The sequence below is a fragment of the Acomys minous genome (assembly GCF_964271855.1).
Source record: "Acomys minous genome assembly, chromosome: 10".
Taxonomy (NCBI): Eukaryota; Metazoa; Chordata; class Mammalia; order Rodentia; family Muridae; genus Acomys; species Acomys minous.
This window is the reverse complement of record NC_140491.1, coordinates 94,367,931-94,391,663: the sequence shown is the minus strand read 5'-3', so window position 1 is coordinate 94,391,663 and position 23,733 is coordinate 94,367,931. Positions and strand designations below refer to the sequence as shown.

Below are 23,733 nucleotides of genomic sequence, written 5' to 3'. Positions count from 1 at the left end.
GCCCTTTGGAAGTGATGTTATGCAGGACTGCAGCGGCCTTGTTCTTCTAGATACAAAGTATTAAGTACACCACGAACATTGCAACCATCTTTTATTTGCTTTTAAAAATAAAAATACGACCTAACCTCAATATTTTTTGCCTTAACTACATTTTGATTTTGAATGATGTGACATTATTTCTATGTCATTTTTCTGTTCTTAATGAAAAGCGGATATCCTGAAAAATGGGATGAGACGTTCCAAGTATAAGCCAGCTGACTACGACCAGTTACGTGCCTTAACCAACGCTAGGAAGCTAGCGTCTGCTTCCACAGAGCTGAAGGTTAGTGGGTTTTGTTTTTGTTTTTCAATTTGGTAAACTGAACTGCTAGGAGATATGGTAGTGTTTACATTAAAAATAAAAAACAAAGCTGGGTGCCTGTAATCCCAGCACTCAGGAAGGCAGAGCTCTGTGAGTCCAAGGCCAGCCTGGTCTACAAAGCAAGTCCAGAACAGCCAAGGCTACACAGAGAAACCCTGTTTAAAAGAAAAACAAACAAAGAAACAAATAAACAAATCAAAAAACCAAAACCCAACCCTTTCCCCTAAAAAAGGAAAGAAAAGGGAAAACAAATGACTGTTCAGATAGTTTTTAGAACTATTAACAGTACTGAGTAGCAGCTACCATTCACTGTCCTGTCAGTGATGTAACATCATTTACATGCAATACAAACTGGTAGTAGCATCATTATTAAGCTGGATTAAACTTCATTTTGGGGTAGATAGATTCATTAGCTTCTAACAATTTTCAACTTGATAGGAAAAGTAAAATATTCTGGCAAGTGCCGGCCATGGTTTATTTTCTGATTGAGTGCTCTTTCTCCAACACCACATAAATATACCCTCGGGTATCTTCTATTCTAGAATTTTCTCCCTCCACCTCAAATAAGTGTCCAATACCATGAAAATGGTAACATTGACTAAATTTGAAGGGGCCATGTGCAAACGATCGTGCATAGTATTTTAAGCTTTGTATCGCTGAGGATTACACATATGGCATATTTTTCTCTTGCAAAGAATGGAGTTCATTAAAAAAGTAGCATTTTTGTTATTGTTGCTTGGTTGCATCAAAGTACCCGGTGGAGCAGGATGTCAATTTACAAGTTTTTAAATTTTATATTTAATGGTTTAGGGTTTGGTAGTTTTGTGTGGCCTTTATTATTCCTATCTTTTAAAAGGCTATTCTTCCCAATGCAAAGCACATGTGACACTTTAGAGACACCCCCTGTCTCCATGAGCTTTATCACTACAAACTCAGGTGAGAACTTAATGAAGTGGGGCCTGGTTTGCTTGGTTCAGGCTCGACTGTAAACTATGGTCACATCGAGCAGGCATTCCAAGTAATTTCATAGAAAAGCCCCATGGCTATCCTCCTGGGAGAACTGTCCATGACTTGTGTTCTGAGACTTCACAGAGTTAAAATGTGCACATACAAGCATATATACATGCACATTTAGTATGTATTTTATTACCTTCCATTATAAGCATGAATATGACATACTGTATATGTTTCCTCCTAACATTTTACCACATCATCTTTGTATTAGTTCCTATGTTACTCAACCACCACAGACCACAAAGTTTAGGCTTTGCCTGCTACTTAGCTTGCAGACAGAATGTGACTGGCCTACTGGGCCTTACCCTTCTGGAAGGCACTATTTGCTGTCATAAAGAGATCCGTCAAATAAGCCCCGGGGATAAGATTATAGTAAATACAAACCTCAACAAAGCATGCTTCCTTCAGAATTCAGGAAAGGTGTTTTCTTCAGACACCTCACTGGACTTGAGATATCATTGGACATCAATGAAATATTAACTAAGCAGAGCTTGAGAGACACCCCAGGGTGCAAACTGCTTGCCATGTAAGCATGGGACCTGAGTCTCAACCCTTGGCACCCACCTGAAAGCCTGATGTGCAGTCTGTACCTGTGACCCAGGCCGCTTATGGTGAGATGGAAGGCAAGGGAGGAGAATGCTTAGAGTGCAGGCCAGATAGCCTGCCCATGCAACAGCAGACGGGAGACCCCGTCTCAAAGAAATTGGAAGGCAACAGCAGACACCTATGGTCATCCTGTGTCCTCCAGAGCGCATGCACACCTGTTATATGTACATTACACATGTAGGTGGGTGCACACATGTAAGACAGAGAGAGAGAGAGAGAGAGAGAGAGAGAGAGAGAGAGAGGGAGGGAGGGAGGGAGGGAGAGAGAGAGAGAGAGAGATATGAAGAATTTTTAAAATCTAATAAATCTCAGCACTCTGGAAGCTGAGGCAGGAAGATTGTGGCCTTAAGGCCAGTCTAGGCTACACAGCAAAATTCTGTCTCAAAAACAAATATATAAAAAAGACAAGTGACGTCCGTGGACGAATTGAAGATGGTAAAGCTGTGTGATTTGTCTTTAACTCTGTTACGCTGGAAATCCTGCTACTGTGAAGCCTTTAGACAGAGGCTTTTCTGTGTGCTAGAATCCTCTATCCCATAAGATAAATTTCCAGAATTGTGGCAAAATTAATGAATATATTTAATGTGTTGAGAGATCTACCAAGTTTTCTTCTGAAGTAAAAGTACTACAAACATATCCACTACACCTTTGTTAATATTAGAATGTGTAAGGTGGGCGAGGTGGTCTACGCCTGTAATCCCAGCACTCTGGGAAGCAGAGGCAGGTGGAGCTCTGTGAGTTCAAGGCCAGCCTGGTCTACAAAGTGGATCCAGGACATCCAGGGCTACACAGAGAAACCCTGTCTCGAAAAACCAAACCAAACTAAACTAAACTAAACCAAACCAAACCAAACCAAACCAAACCAACCAAAGAAGAATATGTAAATATTTGTTCCTAGTTTTATCCATCCATCCATCCATCCCTCCATCCATCCATCCATCCATCCACTCATCTGTCCGAGATGCATCACACAGACACATGGGTTGAATGTTGATGACTTAGCTGAGTGTTAAGTTCAGTATTTGGTCAAGGCTAATTTCTTTTTTAATGATAGGATCCCTATCTGAGGCTACACACATTTAAGACTTTAATTACTAAAAGCTTTACATTTTTAACATTAAGTACAAGACCAGAAAATGTTCCCCGGTACCAGCTGCTCGGTGTCACCTCAGGCCCCTGGACTCACACGTGGGAGGCGATGCAGCTGCTCCTCCCAGCTGCCATATTAAGTTGCATTGTTGACCTTTTTGTTTATAGGAGAACATAATCCCCCCAAAGTCCTTTTTTTGGTTACATAATTTCTAGAAATAATGACATGTAAAATTTGTACTTTGGTAGATTTCTGTGATTATTGAAAATGGCTCAGTCAGTCTTTCCTGATCACTCTGTTAGGTTTTTGATTCCAGGTTTTGATGTGTACAATTCATAAGATGAGGAAGGGTCCTTGGAAAGCAGCGGTGCCTCAGTTGCTGTTTCAGGTTAGGGTTAGTGAGGATGAATACATTTTGAGAACTGCTACGAAATTTTCTAACACTTTCATTTTTCTTCATGTAATTTACATTTTTATTATATCATGGATTAAGGAAGATGTGTTAAGAGTGTTATTGTACATGAGTTTTGGAGTTTTTCTCTTCTCATTCAATTTAGAGACTTCACATTGACATTTTGCCTTAATTTACTTTTTAAGATGCAAATAATAACTAAATAGAGTTTCCTTACCCAGGTCTTAAGTAGGATTAAATAACTTAGAATTAAATAAAGCTCTTAAAATCCATTTTAACATTATAGATGTGTGTGTGCCAAACAGTCTGTACTAGCTAGAATTACCAGTGTCATCTCTGGTAGTCTTACTTATATTCTTATAAAATATGTATGAGCTCAAGAGCATATCCTATGGCATATAGATAACAAGCCACTCTGAATATCTGTACCAGCCGTGTCTGTTTTCCTGTTCATTTCACTACTTATGTGTTCAGCTTTTACTGTCATTGTTAATTAATTAGACACAGGGTGATGTTGGCACATAGACCCATGAGGAAAGATGGCAGGTCAGGCTGGACCTTGACTGCTCAGCCGCCTGCCGGCACATTGTCACTGACATGGGCGTGTGAGGTAGATGTGATGCCGTCCTCTATAACCCCTGTGACACTGAGCATGCTCAGATTCAGATGCTAGGCGAGACTCGGAAGTAAACACCAAGCTTTCCAAAGAGCCATCTCTAATCTGAAGTTGTACAGTGGATCTGGGCTGGAAAATGAGGCCAGCTTTTGGTACATCATGTCTCCATTCACAATTTATTAAGTTTTAAAGAAATATTAATAATTATTTTTATTTGAGGTTCTTTGTTTAGGATGGATACGTCTTCTGCTCAATTCAAGTATCCTTCCATGAAATCTTTTTAACCCTATAGGAAGTTACCCATATAACTGCAGTCGGTTTGAACGGTGGGCTGACTCACCAGGTGATGTCATCCAGCCTCAACAAGGATCAGCTTTGGCCACAGTTTTGCTTATAATCCCACCACACACTCCCCCATGCTAAACACTCCTGAAGGATATCACTGACATCATAAACACTCATAAACATTTAGTATATTACTTTAAAACAGTAGCACTTAAAAGCCCTACCATTCCACCACTGTGTATGAAATGTTTGTTTCTCAATAACTTGTATTATCTAGTTAGTATTATTAGATTTCCTTGATTGCTTCAGAAGATTTTCTCAAAATTTATTCAGATAGGCATCTAAGTACAAGCCAGACATGATGATTCACTTTGGTTAGGGTTCTTTCCCCCCCCCCCCCCCCGTCCTCTTGTAGTTTTATGCTTTGTCTTGAAGAAGTCATTATTGGTCCTTATAGTTCCTCACAGTTTGAATGATGCCACCTGCATCATTTCATGTCATCTAACAAGTCTTTCTCTTTGTACTTCTTGTAAATTGGTGGTTATATCTAGAGAATTGATCAGACTCAGGTTCAGTTTACTTTGGAAAGAACATTTACTGATGGAACTTTTGTTTTCCAGTCTTTTCTTATTGTAAATGGTGCTGCAGTGAATAATTTTGTACACCTTTGCCAAGATGCTTTTCAGATACATTTCTATAAATGATGTTACTAGGTCATAGTTAATCAATGAAAACATCTTATGCATAGCCATGTTACCTTCTGTGGGCTTGTATCAATTTCTATTCCCATTAGAATGTAAGAGTGAGCGTGTGTCACCAGAGCCTCGTGGAATGCTTTGTAAAGCCACTGGCAGCCTGGCAGATGAGGAATTGCATCTTATGGCGGTGCTTTTATTTGCATTGTGTTGACAGCTCTTTATTGATAGTGCTCTCAGCACATCCCAGTGAGTTTTGACAAGTGTGTAAGCACATGCAGTATAGCTTCAGCTGTGCACTGCTTACAGATGTTCATTTCTGAACTTGGATGCTCTGACCCATGAGTCTTCTGTACTGTTTCAAAAGGCATTGTTGGGATTTCATATCGTATAATCATAGTAAATCTGATACAGTGGATTTTTGTTTTCTGATCTTTCAAGGAATTCATTAGATTTGACATTTTTACTCAAAGTATTTTAAATCATCACCATCTGCATAAGTTATCATCCACCTTAAAAATAATTGCATATGGCTTATTGCTCCATAAAATGGACTCAAATCATCTAGCAATTTCTGCTGATGAAGATACAATTTTAAATCTTTGAGTTCTTTTAAAGACTTTGTTTTTCTTCATTTGTAGCCTGAGGATAAAAGTAGAGTCGATGGCTGAATTTCCAAAAACAAAGCAAAAACAAAAAATAAGGTGTTGTACAATGTATTGGAAGTGTCTAGTGAAAAATAGTAGCTTGATTTTTGACTTTTATAGTCTATTTAATTGGCCTTTCCCTGAGCCCAAAGGCAACAACATTGATTTTTTCCCTTAAGCTATAAAAAATATGTTCACATCTTCCACCAATGTGTTTTAATTTTTTGTACAACATGGACCAAATATGTCAAAGGAATCTAATTTTAAAATTGTATTTGTGCAAGAAACTTCAGAGGCTATAGATAGGAAGAATTTGAAATACATCTTTAGACATTCTTAACTGAAGTGCTAGTGTGCCAGCCTGTAGAAATACCCCATTCCTTAATTTTTTTAATAGGTAGAAAATGTACATTTTTTTTACCAATGTTTCCTATCTAATTTTTCTTAAAATTCATAAATATAACACTCTCAAGAACTTCTGTGGAGAAGGTTTGATTTTGTCTTTTTGAAGTCATTCTTTGGATTAATTTGTTTGCCCATGTCCTTAATTTTGAATCAGAAACCCAGAGTGCGCAAAGATAAACTCAAGGTTAAAGTAATCAGCGAACAGCAGCTGGAAATAGCTTGCATTATGAGATCCCTTTTTGGAACTTGTCCTCTCAAGTTTTCATATCTTCCTTATTGACGTTTTACAGCTATCAACGTATTAAAGTGGTTCGGTGGCGGAGAAATTAGGAAATATGTATATTTTTGTCAAGTTTCTGCTCCCTACTTTCTTTTTAAAAGGTTTACTTGTACTATTTTTAAATCATGTGTACATGTGTCTGTGTGGGTTTGTGCACGTGAGTACAGTGTGCACAGAGGCCAACAAAGGTTGTCAGAACCCCCAGAGCTGGAGTTACAGGCACCATGTGGGTGCTGGGATTTGAACCCAGGTCCTCTGTAAGAGCAGCTGGTGCTCTTAACCACTTATTCATCTCTACTGCCCTAATTTGTACGTTCATTTGTAACAAAGTGTTAACGTGAAATGTAAAGTTTGGAGTACACATGGCTATAGACGGAGTCTAATCAAGGTCAGCTTTTCTACCCTCTCACTCCCAGGGCCAACTGGCCCATGATGCTCAGGTGAGGGATGGGGCCAGATCTGCACAGCCCTCAGACATCAACATGTCCCAGAGTGACAGCCCAGACCTGGGCTCTCCTACCCTCATGTCCTTTGGTGGTAAAGACACCTGCTGCTGCATGGGGAATGGACTCAGACGTAGCCCCCAGTGGCAGCAGAGGTCAGGACCACACCGTGGTCCCAGGTGGCATCACCTGCTGCTCACATCAGGCTGTTCGTCACTACCCTTGAGTCTCCGGTTCTGCCTCTCTTCCCTGTGCATACATCCTTCTGCTTCTCTTTCGCTTCCACTTCTCCACCACTTACTTGCTCCTCTTAGTGGTGCCTGGGGTCTCTGAGTGTCCCAGTCATCCCAGGAATGGTCCGAGGAGTGCTATGCCCCGCTTGTGCCTGATGGAGCTGGACAGGGCATCTCTGGCACGGTCTACCTGCCCATTCCCCCACCAGGCCTGCGCTGCACTATCCTGGTGGTCGCCTGAGGCTAGCTCCCTGTCCAGGCCCCATGTGCCAGTCTGGTGGTCATCACAGGCTGGCTTCTTGCCCTGCCTGCTCTGGTGGCCTGTCTAAGGCTCACTTGCACCGGAGGCCTGCAGTCCCAAATGGAGTTCTTCCAATTTCCAGCTTTGTCCCCTTCCTTGGAGCCCACCCAGGCCTGCCTGATGCCAGACTGGTGGGCGTCACAGGTTGGCTTTTTCAGATGTTTACAGGTCAGAACACTGAGCGTAGTCATAGCCTCTCTCCTCTCTGCCACCTAGGAACACACATGTGACACAGTAGCCACACCTGCAGTGCCTCTTATGATGAGGGTTCAGTAAATACAACCCAACACCTAGGACCTATGATTGTGATGTTTAAAAGCTTCGTGATTTTGAGCAAATCTTCTGGCCTTTGGCATTCTTATGTCTAAAACAGGAATAATGCTGCCTAAGTGCCTTGTAGGGAACATGTGTCCAAAGTGGGGACAAATGTATGAAAACTCTCAAAAAGTCTTCCTTGAGATTGAAGTTTGGGGTTTACTTATTGCATAAAAACCAGAATGGCACTGCTGGGGAGATGGTTCAGGAGCTAAGATCACTCACTGCTATTCCAGGGGACCTAGGTTTGGTTTCTAGGATCTGCACGGTGGCTAACCATCTCTAACTCCAGTTTTAAGGGATCTGATACTCTCTTCTGGCCTCTGCATGCACCTGTGGTGCACAAACATAAATGTAGGCAAAACATCCATACACATAAATAACAATAAATATTTTTCAAAAGCAAGAAAAAGTAAACAACAAAAACAATAAAACAAACAAACAAACAAAAAACCCCACAACAACTTCACATTTATTTTTGCACATCTTAAACAGAGTTCTTAAATTGGCCACTATCCTAAACCCTTTTGTCTTTCTTCTAACTGATATTTTGGTTTTTTTGAGAAAGCCACATCCTCTTGGTTTAGCTAAGGCTAGCCTTGAATTCATGCTGGGATGATTGGCAGGCACCCCACACACAGCTCTCCTCTCCATGGTATTTAATTCAATACTTATTTTAGGTGGATTGTGTGTTAGAAGATGTACCAGTGATGACTGTAAAAACAGGAAACTTTTCTTTTGTGGAAATATATTTTTAAAATACCGAACTTTTTGAGAAGTCCACACATGTATTTTGAGCACATTTACCATTTTGCTCCTCTCCCCAACTCTCCCGCGATCTGAAAAAATACATTTTTAAAAGCTCGAACACTGCTACTCTTTTGTTCCTCCTTTAAATGTAGATCAGAAAAGCCGTGGCGACTTCAAAGGCGGCTAAAGAACAGACGCTGATCAAACAACACACACAGGTGTGGTGGCAGGAGCAGGAGCGGCTGAAGGGAATCAGGTGAGGCTGGGGATCCCCGCCCCCAGGTGAGAACGTGTAGGAACCCCTAGGGGTTCCCGTGATCAACTCACATCTATAGTGCCCGGTCTTAGTTAACGCACACAATCCGAATTGAGAGTCCTTTGCCTGTGAGTGACATTTTCTTAGCTTACTCTGGAAGGCAGGGAGTGTTGAATATGCTTTTGCTTCCCAGTGGGGTAAGGGACAGTCATCTGTATCTGCCACTCACACCCTCCTTTTCGCTCGCTGTCCCAGGCCTGGCTGTGTGTGTGTATGTGTGTGTGTATGTATGTATGTATGTATGTATGTATGTATGTATGTATGCCATGCTGACATTGGCCACATGCTTCTCTCCGTATAAAGCAGAGGCTCCTCAGGGGCAAACGTCACAGTCATCGTTTCATCCTGGGCACACAGAAGGTTAAAAGATGCTCTCAAGACGTGGGAACCGAGGACTTCAGGATGCTCTGTGTTGGCTCCATGTTGCACCATGACTCACCCAGTTTTATTTGGATCTTGTCACTATTTGTAGCAGACAAAGATGAATTAAGACAAAATAATAGTTTGATATTTGATCTTAAATATAAGCTCTGAAAAAAATTTTCTTTCCAAAAGTAAAGAACCAAAAGAGAAAGCAGATGTCTTTCTCCACATTTGAGGCTTGCCCATTTGCTCTGACAATGCAGTATTTATAAACTCGGCTTCTAAATAAATGTCATTACATGTTCTCACTCTTAAGAAGATAGAGCACCGTTGTGGGCTCAGCCTAAGTCAAGTTCCCGGACCCCATTGCCTTTGCTTTGGACTTGTGGAGCTGCTTACTCTGTCCTGTGACCCCCACATGCTAGGTGCAAGGCTCATGTATGCTGAAACTTAAAAACCAGAAAAATATAGTGCCATAAACTGTACAACATACTAAGTCTATAAAAACCAAATCTGATACACCAAACTCTTCGAATGTCACCTCTAATAGAGAAAAAGTATTCAAGGCCACTGAAATTGAAAAAAAAACCACTTTGAAAAAAAAAAAAGAAAAAAACCACTTTGAAAAATTGCATAACTTGAAATGCAATAGTAAGGAAAGCCACTTGTTAGCTTTAATCTAGTGGTCACCGACGGGGTCACAAACAAAGGAAGACACTGGGAAGGCTTTGCTTTTCTTTTCCCCTCATTTTATAAGCCTTCGTTTTTTACATCTTCCCTGTTGTGTGGACCAAGTTGATCTTGAGCCAGACAGGTGAGTCATATGCACAGCATTGTGGAGACTCATTCTGTCGGCTGAGCCTGGAGGACACAGAGATGTTGGAGGCGAGGAGCTCTCCAGTGACGATGACCCCAGGGCCTGCAAACTTATAAGATCTAAACACTGAACACGAAAGAGTGCCAAGATAACGTTCTGTGTTATTCTAGAATGTAAGGTAATTTTATTACATATTCAGTGAAGTTAAAAACTAAAAGCAATAGGAGACCCATTAGAGAGGTGGCTGCATGTGTGGGAGTGAAGGGACCTTAAACAAATGAGTAGTTTAAGAGCTGTATTTGTCTACCTCAGAAAACCTGCCTGGCATGAGGGATGGCACCTGTCATCTCAGCACTCAGGACACTGAGGCAGGAGGAGTGCTACAATTTCAAGGCCAGCCTGGCTTAAATAGCAAGTTTCAGGCTAACCTGGACTACAAAGTGAGACCCTCTCTCAAAAAATATATATTAAAAATGAAATTCACACACACACACACACACACACACACACACACACACACACACACACACCTGTACTCCCTTTAATAAGGAGAAGATTCTTATGCTTGACCTAAAGACCTCATTTAATGATCTCAGACCTGCAGAAGATAAGGGGTACAATGATGTTTAACCTCGCCTTGATGACTGAGTATGTATCAGATAACATAGCTGACAGCTACTGTGCTTAACCTCAACCCAGACAATAACCATACTATTGCTCTCCTGTGGCTGCTGCTGAGGCTTCCCACTGAGCTGAGAGGGTTAAAGTGTCTGCAAAAGGCAAACAAGCTAGCATGTGGGAAGCTGGGATTGAAACATTGGTATTTTTTTCCTGTGTTTCATTATCTTGTAGCTGACTGGCTCCCCCCACTCCCCCCCAAAAAAGTTTCCCTTCACATCAAAGGAGATCTAGTTTTCCAGCCTTGCTAGTCAAAACCAAGGGAAGATGGGCTGGGAGATAGTTCAGTTGGTAAAGAGTTTGAGAGGGAGGCACGAGGACCCAGGTTAGAATCCCAGGACCCACAGGGACTGTGGCAACTGTTTGCAACTCCAGGCCCAGGGGATCTGAACCCTTCTTACTACATTCGAAGGCACCAGCCATGTACAAGATGCACCTACGCACATGTAAGCAGGGTGCACATACATACATGTAAGCAGAACACACAAACACGTAAACTAAATAAATCGTTAAAAAAATTACAAAGATAAGGTGGAGAGGGATTAAAGAAGATGCCTAATGTCAACTTCTGTCCTCTACTTGTGTGCATGTATGTACATAGACATGTATGCACACACACATGTATGCACAAGTTAGGACCTTAAAACCTTCACTTAGAGAACTAGATAAAATTTCCAAATATCAGATTTGTTTAATATTTAAACTTGTAAAATTTTATCTGAAGGTTGCCGGGCTTACTCAAATCATATGCCCTGTGGTCTCGATTACACGTTCCCAGGAGCATTTGCTGTTGTTTCCTTCTGTGACATAAAGTGAGCTTTGGTACAATCATTTGCAGATGATTTGCTATATGACTGTCTGCAATGCAACTGTGACTGCTCGCCTAATGAAGGGTGCATCCGAGTCTAGCACAGACCTCAGCATGGCCTGAGAGTTCAAAGATCTGGGTGGGGAGTTTGTTCCCCTCGATCACCAAAGTAGCACACAGCTCCCCCTTTTTGGCATATTATGGACCTATTGTTGTCTCCTCAGTACCCCGCATCCACCCCGAAAAAAGAAGGAGCCAAGCTGGTTGAATGAGTGCTATGTTTGTATGTAAAACAATTCCGTTCTAAAGTGAATTCTGGTTTGTCTTCATAAAAATGCACCCAACCCGTCCACCCAAGGGGGAAAAATGCCAGGCAGTTTTGTTGAAAGCCTTTAATTATGGCAATCAGAAGGCAGACACAGGGGTATCTCTGAGTTTGAGGCCAGCCTGGTCTACAGAATGAGTTCTAGGACAGCCAGGGCTACACAGAGAAACCCTGTCCCTCCCACCACCACCCGCAAAAAAGAACCCAAAACAAACACAAACGAAAAACCAAAAGACCAGCCATGCTAAATATAAGAGTTGCAGATAAACTCTTAGAAACAAAGGATTGGGGGAGGGGGAGGATTCACGGGGGGAGGGCTCAGTGGGCAGGGTTCAGAGGGGAGGGCCCAGGAGGTAGAGCGCTTAGCTAAGCAGAAGGCTGAGTTTGATCCCTAGAAACCAGGTGTAAAGCAGGCTGAGAGTCCAGCGAGCAATAGTGATCCCAGCGCTGCAGAGGAGAGGACAGATGGCTCCCTGGGCTCGCCGGCCAGCCAGTCTAGCCTACTGGGTGATCTACAAGCCAGTGAGAGATGCTGCCTCAAAATGGTAGACAAAGCCTAAGAAGGAAAGACACTGAAGGTCGACCTCTGGCCTCTCTGTACACACACTCAAACACATGAACATGTAGACACACATGTGCATACATATGTATACCCTCCCCCCATTTCTGGAAAAAGCTACCCGATGGGAAATATAGAAGTATCATCACAACAGCCTTTTACCTTTTCACATATATAAATTGGCCTAAAAGGTGAAGACACATGTACATGTCAATACTCTCCAATATTACAGCATTAGTTATGAAAACTATTTGGAAATAGTATAAAATATCAGTGATAAGCAAAATGACCCCACAAAGCTACAACATGAATTGTTAAATATGCTGTTCTTCCAACTATATAAGCACATATAATCAAAGAAACTTATTGTGAAATGAAAAGAACAATCATATTAAAGTATTATAATAATTACCATTTTCTCATGCCATTTTAATATTAAGGTATACGCTAACAACAAGTCCTGGATTCAGTTACATAAACAAGGGGCAAAAAATGTAATTGTGCTGAATGCCCACCTAAAGGCTGTTATGGTTTTACTCTAAAAATGACTGTATCTTTTAAAATTTAGTAAACGATTATAAAGATCTATTGATCATTCCTAGATAAAACCAAACTGTTCTTTTTCTCCCATTTGCCTGACTCAGACAACGGCTCTCCTTGTAGGTCCTGGCTGGCCTCTCTCCTTTTCTTCAGCTACCATTGCTACTGCTTGTCCCTTGTCTCCAACCTGCTGCTTTGAGAGTCTTTCTGAGCTGAGCACTGAACAGGTGGGGTGGCTTCCAGGTGCCTGGGGGTGCTTAGTGTGGCATGCTGCCAAGTCCTTGCAGGGGGGCATGCTCGTGCTGTTGTTTCTGCCCATGTTAGGAACTCAGTACATGGCTCAAGTAAGCGAGCAGATGTACAAGACCAAATTCAATGGGCTGTCCCTGCCCCACTCACTTATGACTATAAAGAAATTGATTGAGATCCTGTCTGTTTCAGATGTAAATTGGAGTCGGAAATCAAATCTTGTCTCAATGAGGAGAGCATTGGAAATGATTGTTTCTGTGAGCTTATGAATTTTGGTGAGTGCCTTTTTTTTTTTTTAACCTACATATCAAGGGGAATTTTATTTGGAACTATGAAAGTAGGTTCCTACTTCATGCTCTTTTAAAAATAATACCTGTCTGGTTATTTTTTCTAAACAAAGATAAAAAGTCGATAAACTAATAATCTGTTCTTTACTTAAAATAAGAACGTGTCTCCTTGATTCAATTTTGCTTCCTACAGAGAAAGAGCTGTCAGAACAGTGGTGCACATATCTTAAGGCTGCGGTCTACCCTATTCATCAACTGACCAGAGGCCTGAAGAAACAGCGCCACACCTCCCAGCATGCACCCTGCCATAAGAACTCAGCAATGGTTCTGGAAGAGGTCAGTATGTTGTCTTTTAAAAACATCACGTTGGGCTGGAGAGATGGCTCAGGGGTTCTGAGCGCTTGGCTGCTCTTTCAGAGGACACAGCCAGCACCCACATGGCAACAACTCATCACTGTCTGCAACTCCAGTTCCAGGTAATCTGACATCCCTCACTCAGACATAAATGCAGGAAAACATCATTGCCCATAAAATTAAATAAAAACAGAATGTAATATTTCACTTTTGTCCCAAATAGAGCAGTTGAAGCAAATACTTGCCTTGTGCGGTTTAAGTAGAAGGCTCCTCAATATCAACATTTGCTTGAATATGTCTAGGCACCCTCATTGTGACTCACCCTTCTGCCTTCATCCTTGCTCCCCGCCCCCCATGCCAGCATGTTTTGAGATTCTGCCCCAGGATAGGGAAATCAAGGCGTCTGCCTGCTGAAATTCACCCCAGGCTCTTCCTAGTCCTTAAGGCCTCCTCCTTCAATCACATCTCTCGCATGACACTGTCCCCATTTCATATGAGCTTGGTCCCACAGAGGCTGACCTTGCTGTGCCTTTCACATGTCAAACCTACTCCTTAGGACAGCTGTGTTCTCAGATGGAGGGCACCTTCTACCCAGTAAGTCTCCCTTGTTCCTAGCCGGCCACCCTGTGGTTCATGCCCTGCATGCCTCTTTGTGTGCCTTTGTTTACTAGCTTGCTGTGGTAGGTGAAGGATCTCAACTTTTGTCTCTCCACTTGTCAGCTAGTCTATAGTGCTACACTGCTTTCATAGCTAGTACAAAGCATTAGCCATGCCTAGCTATAGACTACGAGGAAGATTTCTTGAGAGCAAAAGTGTGACTGAAGTCTTCCCGTCAAAGATTCCAGACTCAGAACAGCGCTGCCATGACTATTACGTGGTGAGCCCTATTTTGGTGAAGGGTCTGGAGTCCTCACTGAGACTTGTTTGATGAGCCTTGGCTGCCTGGCTGCTCTCTCCTTCGTAGATCTTCAAAAGGATTTTTCCCTCCTCTAATTTTCACCCCCGCCTGGCTTCTGAGACTGTGTCTTTTGAAAGAAAGGACCTTGGGTGAAGTGCAGTACTTATACGCCACCTCACCACATGCCACACATCCTTTAGGTTGGCTTCGTCAAGCAACAGTCCAAGGCTGCCTTTGACAGACTTAATGAGGAGCAACGGAAAATAGAAAAAGACCTTGAGGACTGGAGTGTGACGGTAGGTGTGACGTAACTGGCAATTGACTCGTTCACCCATTTTTCAGTTTCGTTTAAATAAAATAATCATTCCTTTCAGTTTCTAGACTATTCTTCAGAAGAGAAGGCTGACCTGCTCCGTGAGCAGCCCATGGAGTTAGAAACTTTGGAGTGCCCATACCCCGATCTGAAATTGGCAATCCTTAATGAGTTCTGTAACTTTACAGAGAAATACCAAGAGAAACTTGAAGCTCTTGATCTACAGTTAGAAGACATACGCAGGTGATCCATTAGAACTCCTTGACTCCCGAACGCCGAGGTTGATTTGTGTTCAGGGCCGCTACGCTTCTGACTTAGTGCCTTCCAGCTGCATGTGACTGTCATAGGGTCAATATAGCTGTGGCCTAGTTTGTTGAATAACAAGATTTGGTCATACTTTACTTTACTACCCAGGGCCATGCACATACTTGGTGAGTTCTATTACTGCATTACACCTCTGGCCATTGGTTTGTTGAGGCAGGGTTTCACTTTGTACCATACTAGCTTGGCATTCACTTGCGGTGTCCTATGATCTCATACCTATTGTCTCCTTCTTGGCCTTCCAAGTGCTGCTAGAGTTACCGATATGCACCATACACCCAACTGGAAAGAATATTGTATGTTTGCTTTGCTTTTTTTTGCTTTTAAAATATTTCCTTCATACCAAAGCTTATGAGAGTTTTATTGAGCCTAGTGTGGTGGCACACACCTTTAGTGCCAGCCCTTGGAAGGCAGAGGCAGGTGGATCTCTGTCTGTTCCGGATAAGCAGAAATCTCATAAATCCTACAATATTCTATATATTACTCATAATGCTTTAACTATAAATAATTATGTTTTATTTGATGAATATTTATTGGGAAAACCCTAATAGACAATGGTCTCTGTTAAGCTCTTTTGAAAGAGGTTCAAGAAGAAGGTTCTAGATGAGTCTAGAAGATGACCTTATCTCTTAGAAGACCAGCAGTCTTAGGGAAGAAATACACACACACACACACACACACACACACACACACACACACACACACACACACACACTTGGTTAGGGCATACATACATACATACATATGTATACCCTAACCAAATATGACTTACATGCAGACATTAATAGAAGAAAAGAGGAACATGTTGGCAGTGAATGAGAAAGTACTGGTAAAGCCCAGTGGGTTTTCAGGAGTAGTTTCTTAGGGGAAGAAAGATAACTTGAATTTAGAGGTGGTTTGTAGCAGTCATTTGCAGCTATGAGCACAAAGGCATACAAACAGACTCTCTAAGTAGCAGAGTGAGTGACATAATTATAACTCTAATTGAACTTCCAGTTTATCAGGATCTTGACTTACTTTAATATGATTATTTTCCTTTTTGCTTTTTGTTATTGGGTCTTGAAAGAGTTCTCCTGGTCTGTGTATGTGCATATCTGTGGGAGTGTACACTTTATTTATTTATCAGTTTAGTTTTTGGTTTTTTTGAATCAGGATTTTACTATGTAGCTCTGGCTGTCCTAGCACTCACTCTGCAGACGAGGCTGGCTCAATAGAGACCATTCTGGGATTTTAGAAAGCAGATTGCAGTTCTAAAATTAAAAGAACAAAACGAAACAAAAGTTGGGGCTAGGTCACAGTTGGCTGGTGACGTGATGAGAAATCATGAAGTGTTTTGAGAGCTGGTCATGCAGACATTGGGCACAGAACATCAGAGCTCATGTTCAATGAGAGGTGTAAGTTTGCCCAACAAGGGTCTAGTCAGTTTCCAGGAACCCGGAGGCAGGTAAGCAGAATATTTGGATGACATTCAAGAAGTCAGAGTGAACGGTGAACTATTATTTAAGTTATGTGTGTGAGTGTGTGTGTATTTGTGTGTCAGTGTATGTGTGTGTGTATGTATGTGGGTGTGTATGTGTGTGTATTGCGTGGAGTTGAACTCAAGGCCTCATGCTTGCTCAGCCAGTGATGTACCAATGAGCTCCATCCTCACCCAAGAAATGGAGTATTTAGAGACATTTTCCAACTTCATCTTTTACACAAGTGACCTTGAAGCTCTTAGACCAGTGGTTCTCAACCTTCCCAATGCTGCAACCCTTTAATACAGTTCCTCATGTTGTGATAAAATTACTTTCATTGCAATTTTGTTACTGTTATGAGTCATAATGTAGATATCTGATATGCGGGATATCTGATAAGCAGGCCCCTGTGAAAGGATCAGTCAACACTCAAAGGAATCATGACCTACAGGTTGAGAACCACTGTCTTAGATGGTGTTGAGCATAAGAGAGAAGTGAGAAGCCCTGGTTCATGTTGTGGCGGGATCATGTTGGCAAATATTATGCTTAGTGACGGGGGTGGGGTGGGGTGGGGTGGGGCACAAGAAAAGATTGGACACATAGGAAGTTATTGACCTGTCTCAAAATATAAAGTGGGGAGTGATAGATATCCACCATCAGCTCTGGCCTCTATGTACACACACACACTCACACACACATAAAATCTTTATATTGGGGGAATAATATGTGTCTTTTCAGAAATAACATTGAAGGAAAAAAATCATTAAAGTGAAATAAATATTTGACTTTAAGACTCTTAAATATTATTTTTCCTCTTCTTACTGGTAGCAAAATCTTCAAGATTATCTGTTCTGGGTGGCGTTTTGTCAAACACATTAGCAGACGAGATGACAGTCGTCTTGATCAAGGTGGTGGGAAGACTTGAGCTGTTGGACACCATTTGGAGGTTGAGCCAAGGCATCTGCTGATAGATTTTCTTCAAGAGTCACAAAAGTAAAAGCCCAGGGAACTGCAGTTGCTGTTGCCTCCTTCACTTGGCTTGCTCGGATTGGGAGTCTAAGACAAAGGGAGTGGGCAGACTATGAGGGGGGGAGGCATCAGGTGCCCGGGCTCAGACATGCTGAGTATAAGCAGCCACGTAAACATTTTTGGGCTTTGTGAGTTCAGAGTCTGGGAAGATCTGGTCTAGAGTTATATTCTGTGAGTCATTAACGTGAGATTGGATGTGGTCATCAAAGCAATGATTCAGGAGGAAAAGAGGCCAAAAACTCCGCTCCAGACATGTGAGCAGGACAGTGTCAGAGAAAAGAAAAGAGGGAGAAGCAACAAAAGGTAGACAGATAGGCAGACAGGTAAATGATAGATAGACACTCAGATAGATGATGGCTAGATAGATGCAGAGAGTCAGATAGATAGATGATGATAGGTAGAAGATAAATAGAGAGATAATAGATAGATAGATGATAGACACTCATAGATGACAGATAGATGATGGTAGATGATTGATAGACAGACAAATAAAAGATAGATAGATGACAGACAATCAGATAGATGATAGATAGATGACAGTCAGATAGATGATGATAGATGATTGATAGATAGATGATAGATAAATGATAGATGACAGATAGATACATAATGATAGATGATTGTTAGATAGGCAGATAGAAGATAATAGACAGAGAGATAATAGATAGATAGATAGATAGATAGATAGATAGATAGATGCAAAGAGACAGAGAGGGAGACAGACAGATGAGGAGAAAGTAGCCTGTGATGACCCACTGAATAAGTGCTGCATATGTCAACAAATGACTGAGAGCTGTGTGGCTGTAAAAGGAGATTGTTGGTAGCCATTTTCATTGAAGAAGACGATGTAAATGGTTGGCTGGAGTGGGTTTGAATGAGTGGGAGGCGAAGGATAGAAGAGAATTAATGAGGACAACTTGAGACTTTTTTTTTTCTGCCAAGGAAAGCAGGATCTCTTTCTGCTGTTGAGCTCCCTGCTCACCTACATTTTCATTTCACTTAGAATGGGAGCAACAGCGATGTGTTTGATGCTCATGGGGATAATGAGGTAAGGGCTAAAGTTTAGGGGAGAGGAAAGATAGGAAGGAGGAGGGAGGAAAGGAGGGGGGAGAATGTGAGTGTGTGTGTGTGTGTGTGTGTGTGTGTGTGTGTGTGTGTGTGTGTGATAGAGAGAGGGGGAGGAAGGGAGGGAGGGGGAGGGAGGGAGAGGGGGAGGGAGGAAAGAGGGGGAGAATGTGAGTGTGTGTGTGTATGTGATAGAGAGAGGGGGGGAGGGGAGGGAGGGGGAGGAAGGGAGGGGGGAGAATGTGAGTGTATGTGTGTGATAGAGAGAGGAGAGAGAGGGGGAGGAAGGGAGGGAGAGGGAGGGAGGGAGAGGGGGAGGGAGGAAAAGAGGGGGGAGAATGTGAGTGTGTGTGATGGGGGGAAGGGGAGGGAGGGAGGGGGAGGCGCTGACTGAGGGATGTCTGGGATTGAGGAGGTTTGCCTTAGCACAGGAGATTCCATGTGCTGTCATAACTGAAGTGGGGCAGGTGTTGCAGAGCATGTGGCTCGGATGCTGCGTAATGAGATGCCGCAGTGCCCTGGAAGTCCTCAGCTGTAATTCTAAACACAATGAGTCAGAAACTTAGGAACCTCTCTACTTACAAAGAAATGAAAAATAAAACAAGACCCAAATATTTACCTTATGAGAATGGCCAAAGATACAATAATTTTACCCAGGGTTAAAAATAGTATGAGGGGAATGGCTATTTACATACGACTGGCATATGATATTTTTCAAAGCCAGAAGATATTTTCCAAAGGTCACAGTGGCACCAGAAATCTTTATATGGGGCTAGGAACATGGCTCAGTCAGTAAAGTGACTAGAGTCAATAAAAAACAAGCATAAGGACCTGAGTTCAGGTCCCCAGCAACCACATAAAAGGCAAGTGTGATGACACATCTGCAGTTCCAGCACTGAGGAGGTAGACACTGCAGGATCCCTATAGCCTAGTGGCCAGCTAGTCTTAAACAACTGGTGAGCTCCATGTTCAGTAAGAAACCCTGGCTCAAACTATAAGATGAAGAATGGCCCGGTGTGGTGGAGCACCCCTTTAAGCCCAACACTTGGGAGGCAGAAGTTAGTGGATCGCTGTGAGACCAGCCTGGTCTAAAAAAAAAAAAAAAAAAAGGAAAGAAAGAAAGAGAAAAAGATGAAGAATGGCACATATCTAATATCAGCCTCTGGTCTCTACATACACACATGGACATGTTTGCAGACACACACACACACACACACACACACACACACACACACACACACCCGCACACACACTCACACATCTTTATATTGAGAAAATAATATTTGTCTCATAATAGTGAAAGAAAAAAATCACTAAAGTGAAATAACTATTTGACTTCAAGTGTGTTAAATACTAATTTTTATTTTCCTACTGGTAGCAAAATCTTCAAGGTTAATGTTGTGTGAGCTTGACACAAGCTAAAGTCATCATGGGAAAGGACCCTGAGCTGAGGAACTGCCCCGTCAAATGGCCTGTGGGCATATCTGTGGGCTATTTTCTTGATTAGTGAAGGACTCGGGAGTGCCTGCCTCATTGTGGGTGGTGCTGCCCCTCAGTGGGTGGTCCTGGGTTCTATGAGGAAGCAGGCTGACCATGCTAAGGAGAGCAAGCCAGTAAGCAGCACTCTTCCAAGGCTTCTACATCAGCTCCTCCCTCCAGTTTTTTGTCTTCCCTTTATGAAAGATTATAGATAGTAAGATAAAATAAACTTTTTCTTCCCAACTTGCTTTTGGCCATGATGTTACCACAGCAATAGAAAGCAATCTAAGACATTACCTAAATAGCCAAGCATTAGGCAGCAGGGACATCTGGCATGCCGGGTCCATACAGCACATTGCTACACTGATTCTAATCCATAGGGATTTTTAATGACACAAATAGCTGTAATATGTGTTATGTAAGTACAAAGCAGGTCACAAAGCAGGCTATATAATATAAATTCTCTTAGTGTTTCTTAAAGTATGACATCCACATCTGGACAAACACAGAAAAAAAGACTGGAAACCCAGTTGTTCAAATAAACAATAACGATAGTCACCCCAGGTAGTGAAATTATAAACATTTTGACATATTTGGTTCTTATTTTGAAAGGCAAATCACACATTCAAAAACTTAACTTAAAAGTTCAATAGATTGTTGATCTTTAATGAGTACCGATTGCATGATGTGACAAGTACCCATGACATTAACCCTTAGTTTATCTCATTTTAAGAGCTATGTTTTGTCAGGTGAGGTACCCATTTGTAAGCTTGGCTTTTGGAAGGCAGAAAAAGGTCTGTGAATTTGAGACCTGCCTAGACTACACAGCCAGACCCTGTCTCAGGCCACAGAAGAATCAAAGGGACAGAGAGAGCTGTTTTTCACATTAAGTAGCTTCTGGAAGGAGGGCAGTTTTCCTAGTTTTGAACCCTTAGCAATTCAATGGATGGGATCTTTATGCCCATCTAAATAAGAAAAGCTATTTACACACCAACCAGCTTGAGTCCAAGACCAGTGAGTGCTGTTTAATGGAAATATGTGAGTCACATATGCAATTAAAAATTTTAACCAGTTGTATTAAAAAATTAAAAAGTGAAAATGCAAATGTATTATAATTGATATTTCCAAAATATTAGAATTGCAACATGCAACAGATATTTTAGAATTATTAATGAGCCATTATACACACTCTTTTTTTTTTCATGTAGTTTTTGAAACATACTCATACTACAGAGTGTGTTAACGTGGCCATGTCAAACTACACATGTGTGTCTGTCTGGTGGGTAGCATCTTGGATAGCAGGGCTTGAAAGGATGTCTAATTTACTAAAACACACTATAAAAACCATCTAACTACAACGGAGCCTCACCCTTCATTCATCATGCTAGCAAAGCACTTGGGATTCTACTTAGGCTGTGTGTCATTAAGAACACGAAGGTGAGTTTAATTGCTTACTTTAGACTCAAAAGAGATTGTGGGCTTAATTTCCTCATATTTGGATGAATTAATCATATAGATGAGACATAATTGTGTGATGGTCCATTTAGCTGTGTCAGATCTGAAGTCAATGTGTAGCTGACTATAGCAAGATAACAAGCAATTTGTAATTTACTGTTGATAGGTATATTAAATTTTATACTGTTGGCTCATAATTAATATTCTGAGATCTGAATCCGAATGCCGTTTAGCAACGAGCCCTCACAAAGTAGCCAGTACTCTCGCACCATGCTTTGCAACTTAATTATTTCCATTTATCGTTTTTGTTGATGCCAGTCAAGAGTGCTTTAGCACTGTGAACATTTCAATTTGTGTATTTGTTTCTGAATTTGGAATTAATTACATTACAGAAAAATGTTAAAATAGTGATAATCAAAGTGAAGAAATGAAGTTAATCTAAATGCAAGGGAGACCTTAGAGTAAATCTTGTGTGTGTTTCAGATGTATGTGTACTGTTCGTGAGAAGGGGAACTATGCCTGTATCTACTGTCTCCCCATTTTGAACCCCGCCTCTTCCTGTGCTTTTGGTCAGTGCATTTCTCCATGCTTTAAGTCATGCACTGAATATCCTTTGACATCCATTTTTATTACATGAATATCAGTATATGTGATTTTATCATAGAAATTCAACCAATTCCCTATTTTTGAGTACTAGATATTCCTTTATTCTTTTTATATTTATATTATCACACACATATATAATAAACTACCTACAGCAAGAAGAACCATGACACAATCAGGAATTGTATAATGTTACATTCATAATGTTTGGCTATTTTTATTTGGGAATCTTGAAGAAGACATCTTTCCTATCTTGGTGTGTCTAAAATTCTGAATGTAAATCAGTATTTATCATATCTCGTCATTATCAACTTAAAACATCTATCTAGACCTAAAAACATCTTAACCCCTAAACAACTAAGCTTCATTGTAAAACTAAACTACCTGGTCTTCAACCCCATCAGAGATTTGAAAAGGAATAAAATTAATTACCTGAGTATAGAGGGAGTCCAGGTTAGCAGTTTCCTAAATGCGAAAATGACAGAGACAGTTTGCTGCCTGAGCAGTCACCCAAAACTCTCTATAATGTTAGAGCATCATCTTCAGCCTTCTGGCCCAATATATCTGACAGACATTTTTGTGAGGCAAGAACTATTGAGGACTTGCTTACCCTGTCAACTCTGCCTGCATCCAGACTTGCCCATCTTTAGGCAGAATTCTGTCTGTGGAAGTAGCAAAGATATTTTGCCCAGTGCCTGGTTTGCCACATTTGAAGCCATCTCTATAAGGAGGTTCTTTGATGCTCATCATCCTCTTTGAAGTAGGCCAGGAGTTAACCTGTCTCATTGTCAATGAATCTTTAAATACCATATTCTGTATGTATTTGAGGCTTTTGAAGACCTTATCTAACTATTTTACCTTATCTTTCTATAGAATCATATCTTTCTGTTACACCTAGGATGTATATTCTTGTGATAAAAATAGACTAGTAATTGATATGACCATGATTTGATCAACTAACAATTAATGTGTATAATTCACTTAAGTTAAACATCCTGCAATAGCTCTTTCAAAGTATTGGAAGTAAACCTTGTATTATATTGAATTGTATGGGTATAGTACCATATATTAGAGTAGAAATATATATAATGTGTGAAGAATAATCTTAAATTTGAATTCTATGCCAATGTGTCTAAAATTTGTTTTGCATCTATATCCAAAATTCCATACCAATGAATTAAAAATAACGTTGTGAGTAACAATTAAGGCCTTGTGTTGAGGAGTAGAATCATTAATCTACATTTTGTCCTATCATCCCTACATATTTCTATATTCCCCCTTCTTTCTTTTCAATCCCTATCTCTAAACCTAAGAATGAAAGATAAAAGGAAAGAGAGATATCCCTGAGTCTAACCTTGTTTTTT

The 23,733-nt window shown here is 41.2% G+C and overlaps 1 protein-coding gene across 2 annotated transcripts in view; it reads left to right on the top strand.

Annotated features, from left to right (window-relative positions):
• CCDC148 (coiled-coil domain containing 148) overlaps window positions 1-23,733 on the top strand; it is a 281,360-nt gene that overhangs the window by 89,871 nt on the left and 167,756 nt on the right. For both annotated transcript variants that reach the window (XM_084799663.1, XM_084799664.1), the window contains exons 6-11: window positions 210-322; window positions 8,606-8,709; window positions 13,301-13,383; window positions 13,589-13,731; window positions 14,848-14,943; window positions 15,022-15,203. In XM_084799663.1, the coding sequence (XP_084655789.1) occupies window positions 210-322; window positions 8,606-8,709; window positions 13,301-13,383; window positions 13,589-13,731; window positions 14,848-14,943; window positions 15,022-15,203 (721 nt within the window). The remainder of the gene's footprint in view (window positions 1-209; window positions 323-8,605; window positions 8,710-13,300; window positions 13,384-13,588; window positions 13,732-14,847; window positions 14,944-15,021; window positions 15,204-23,733) is intronic.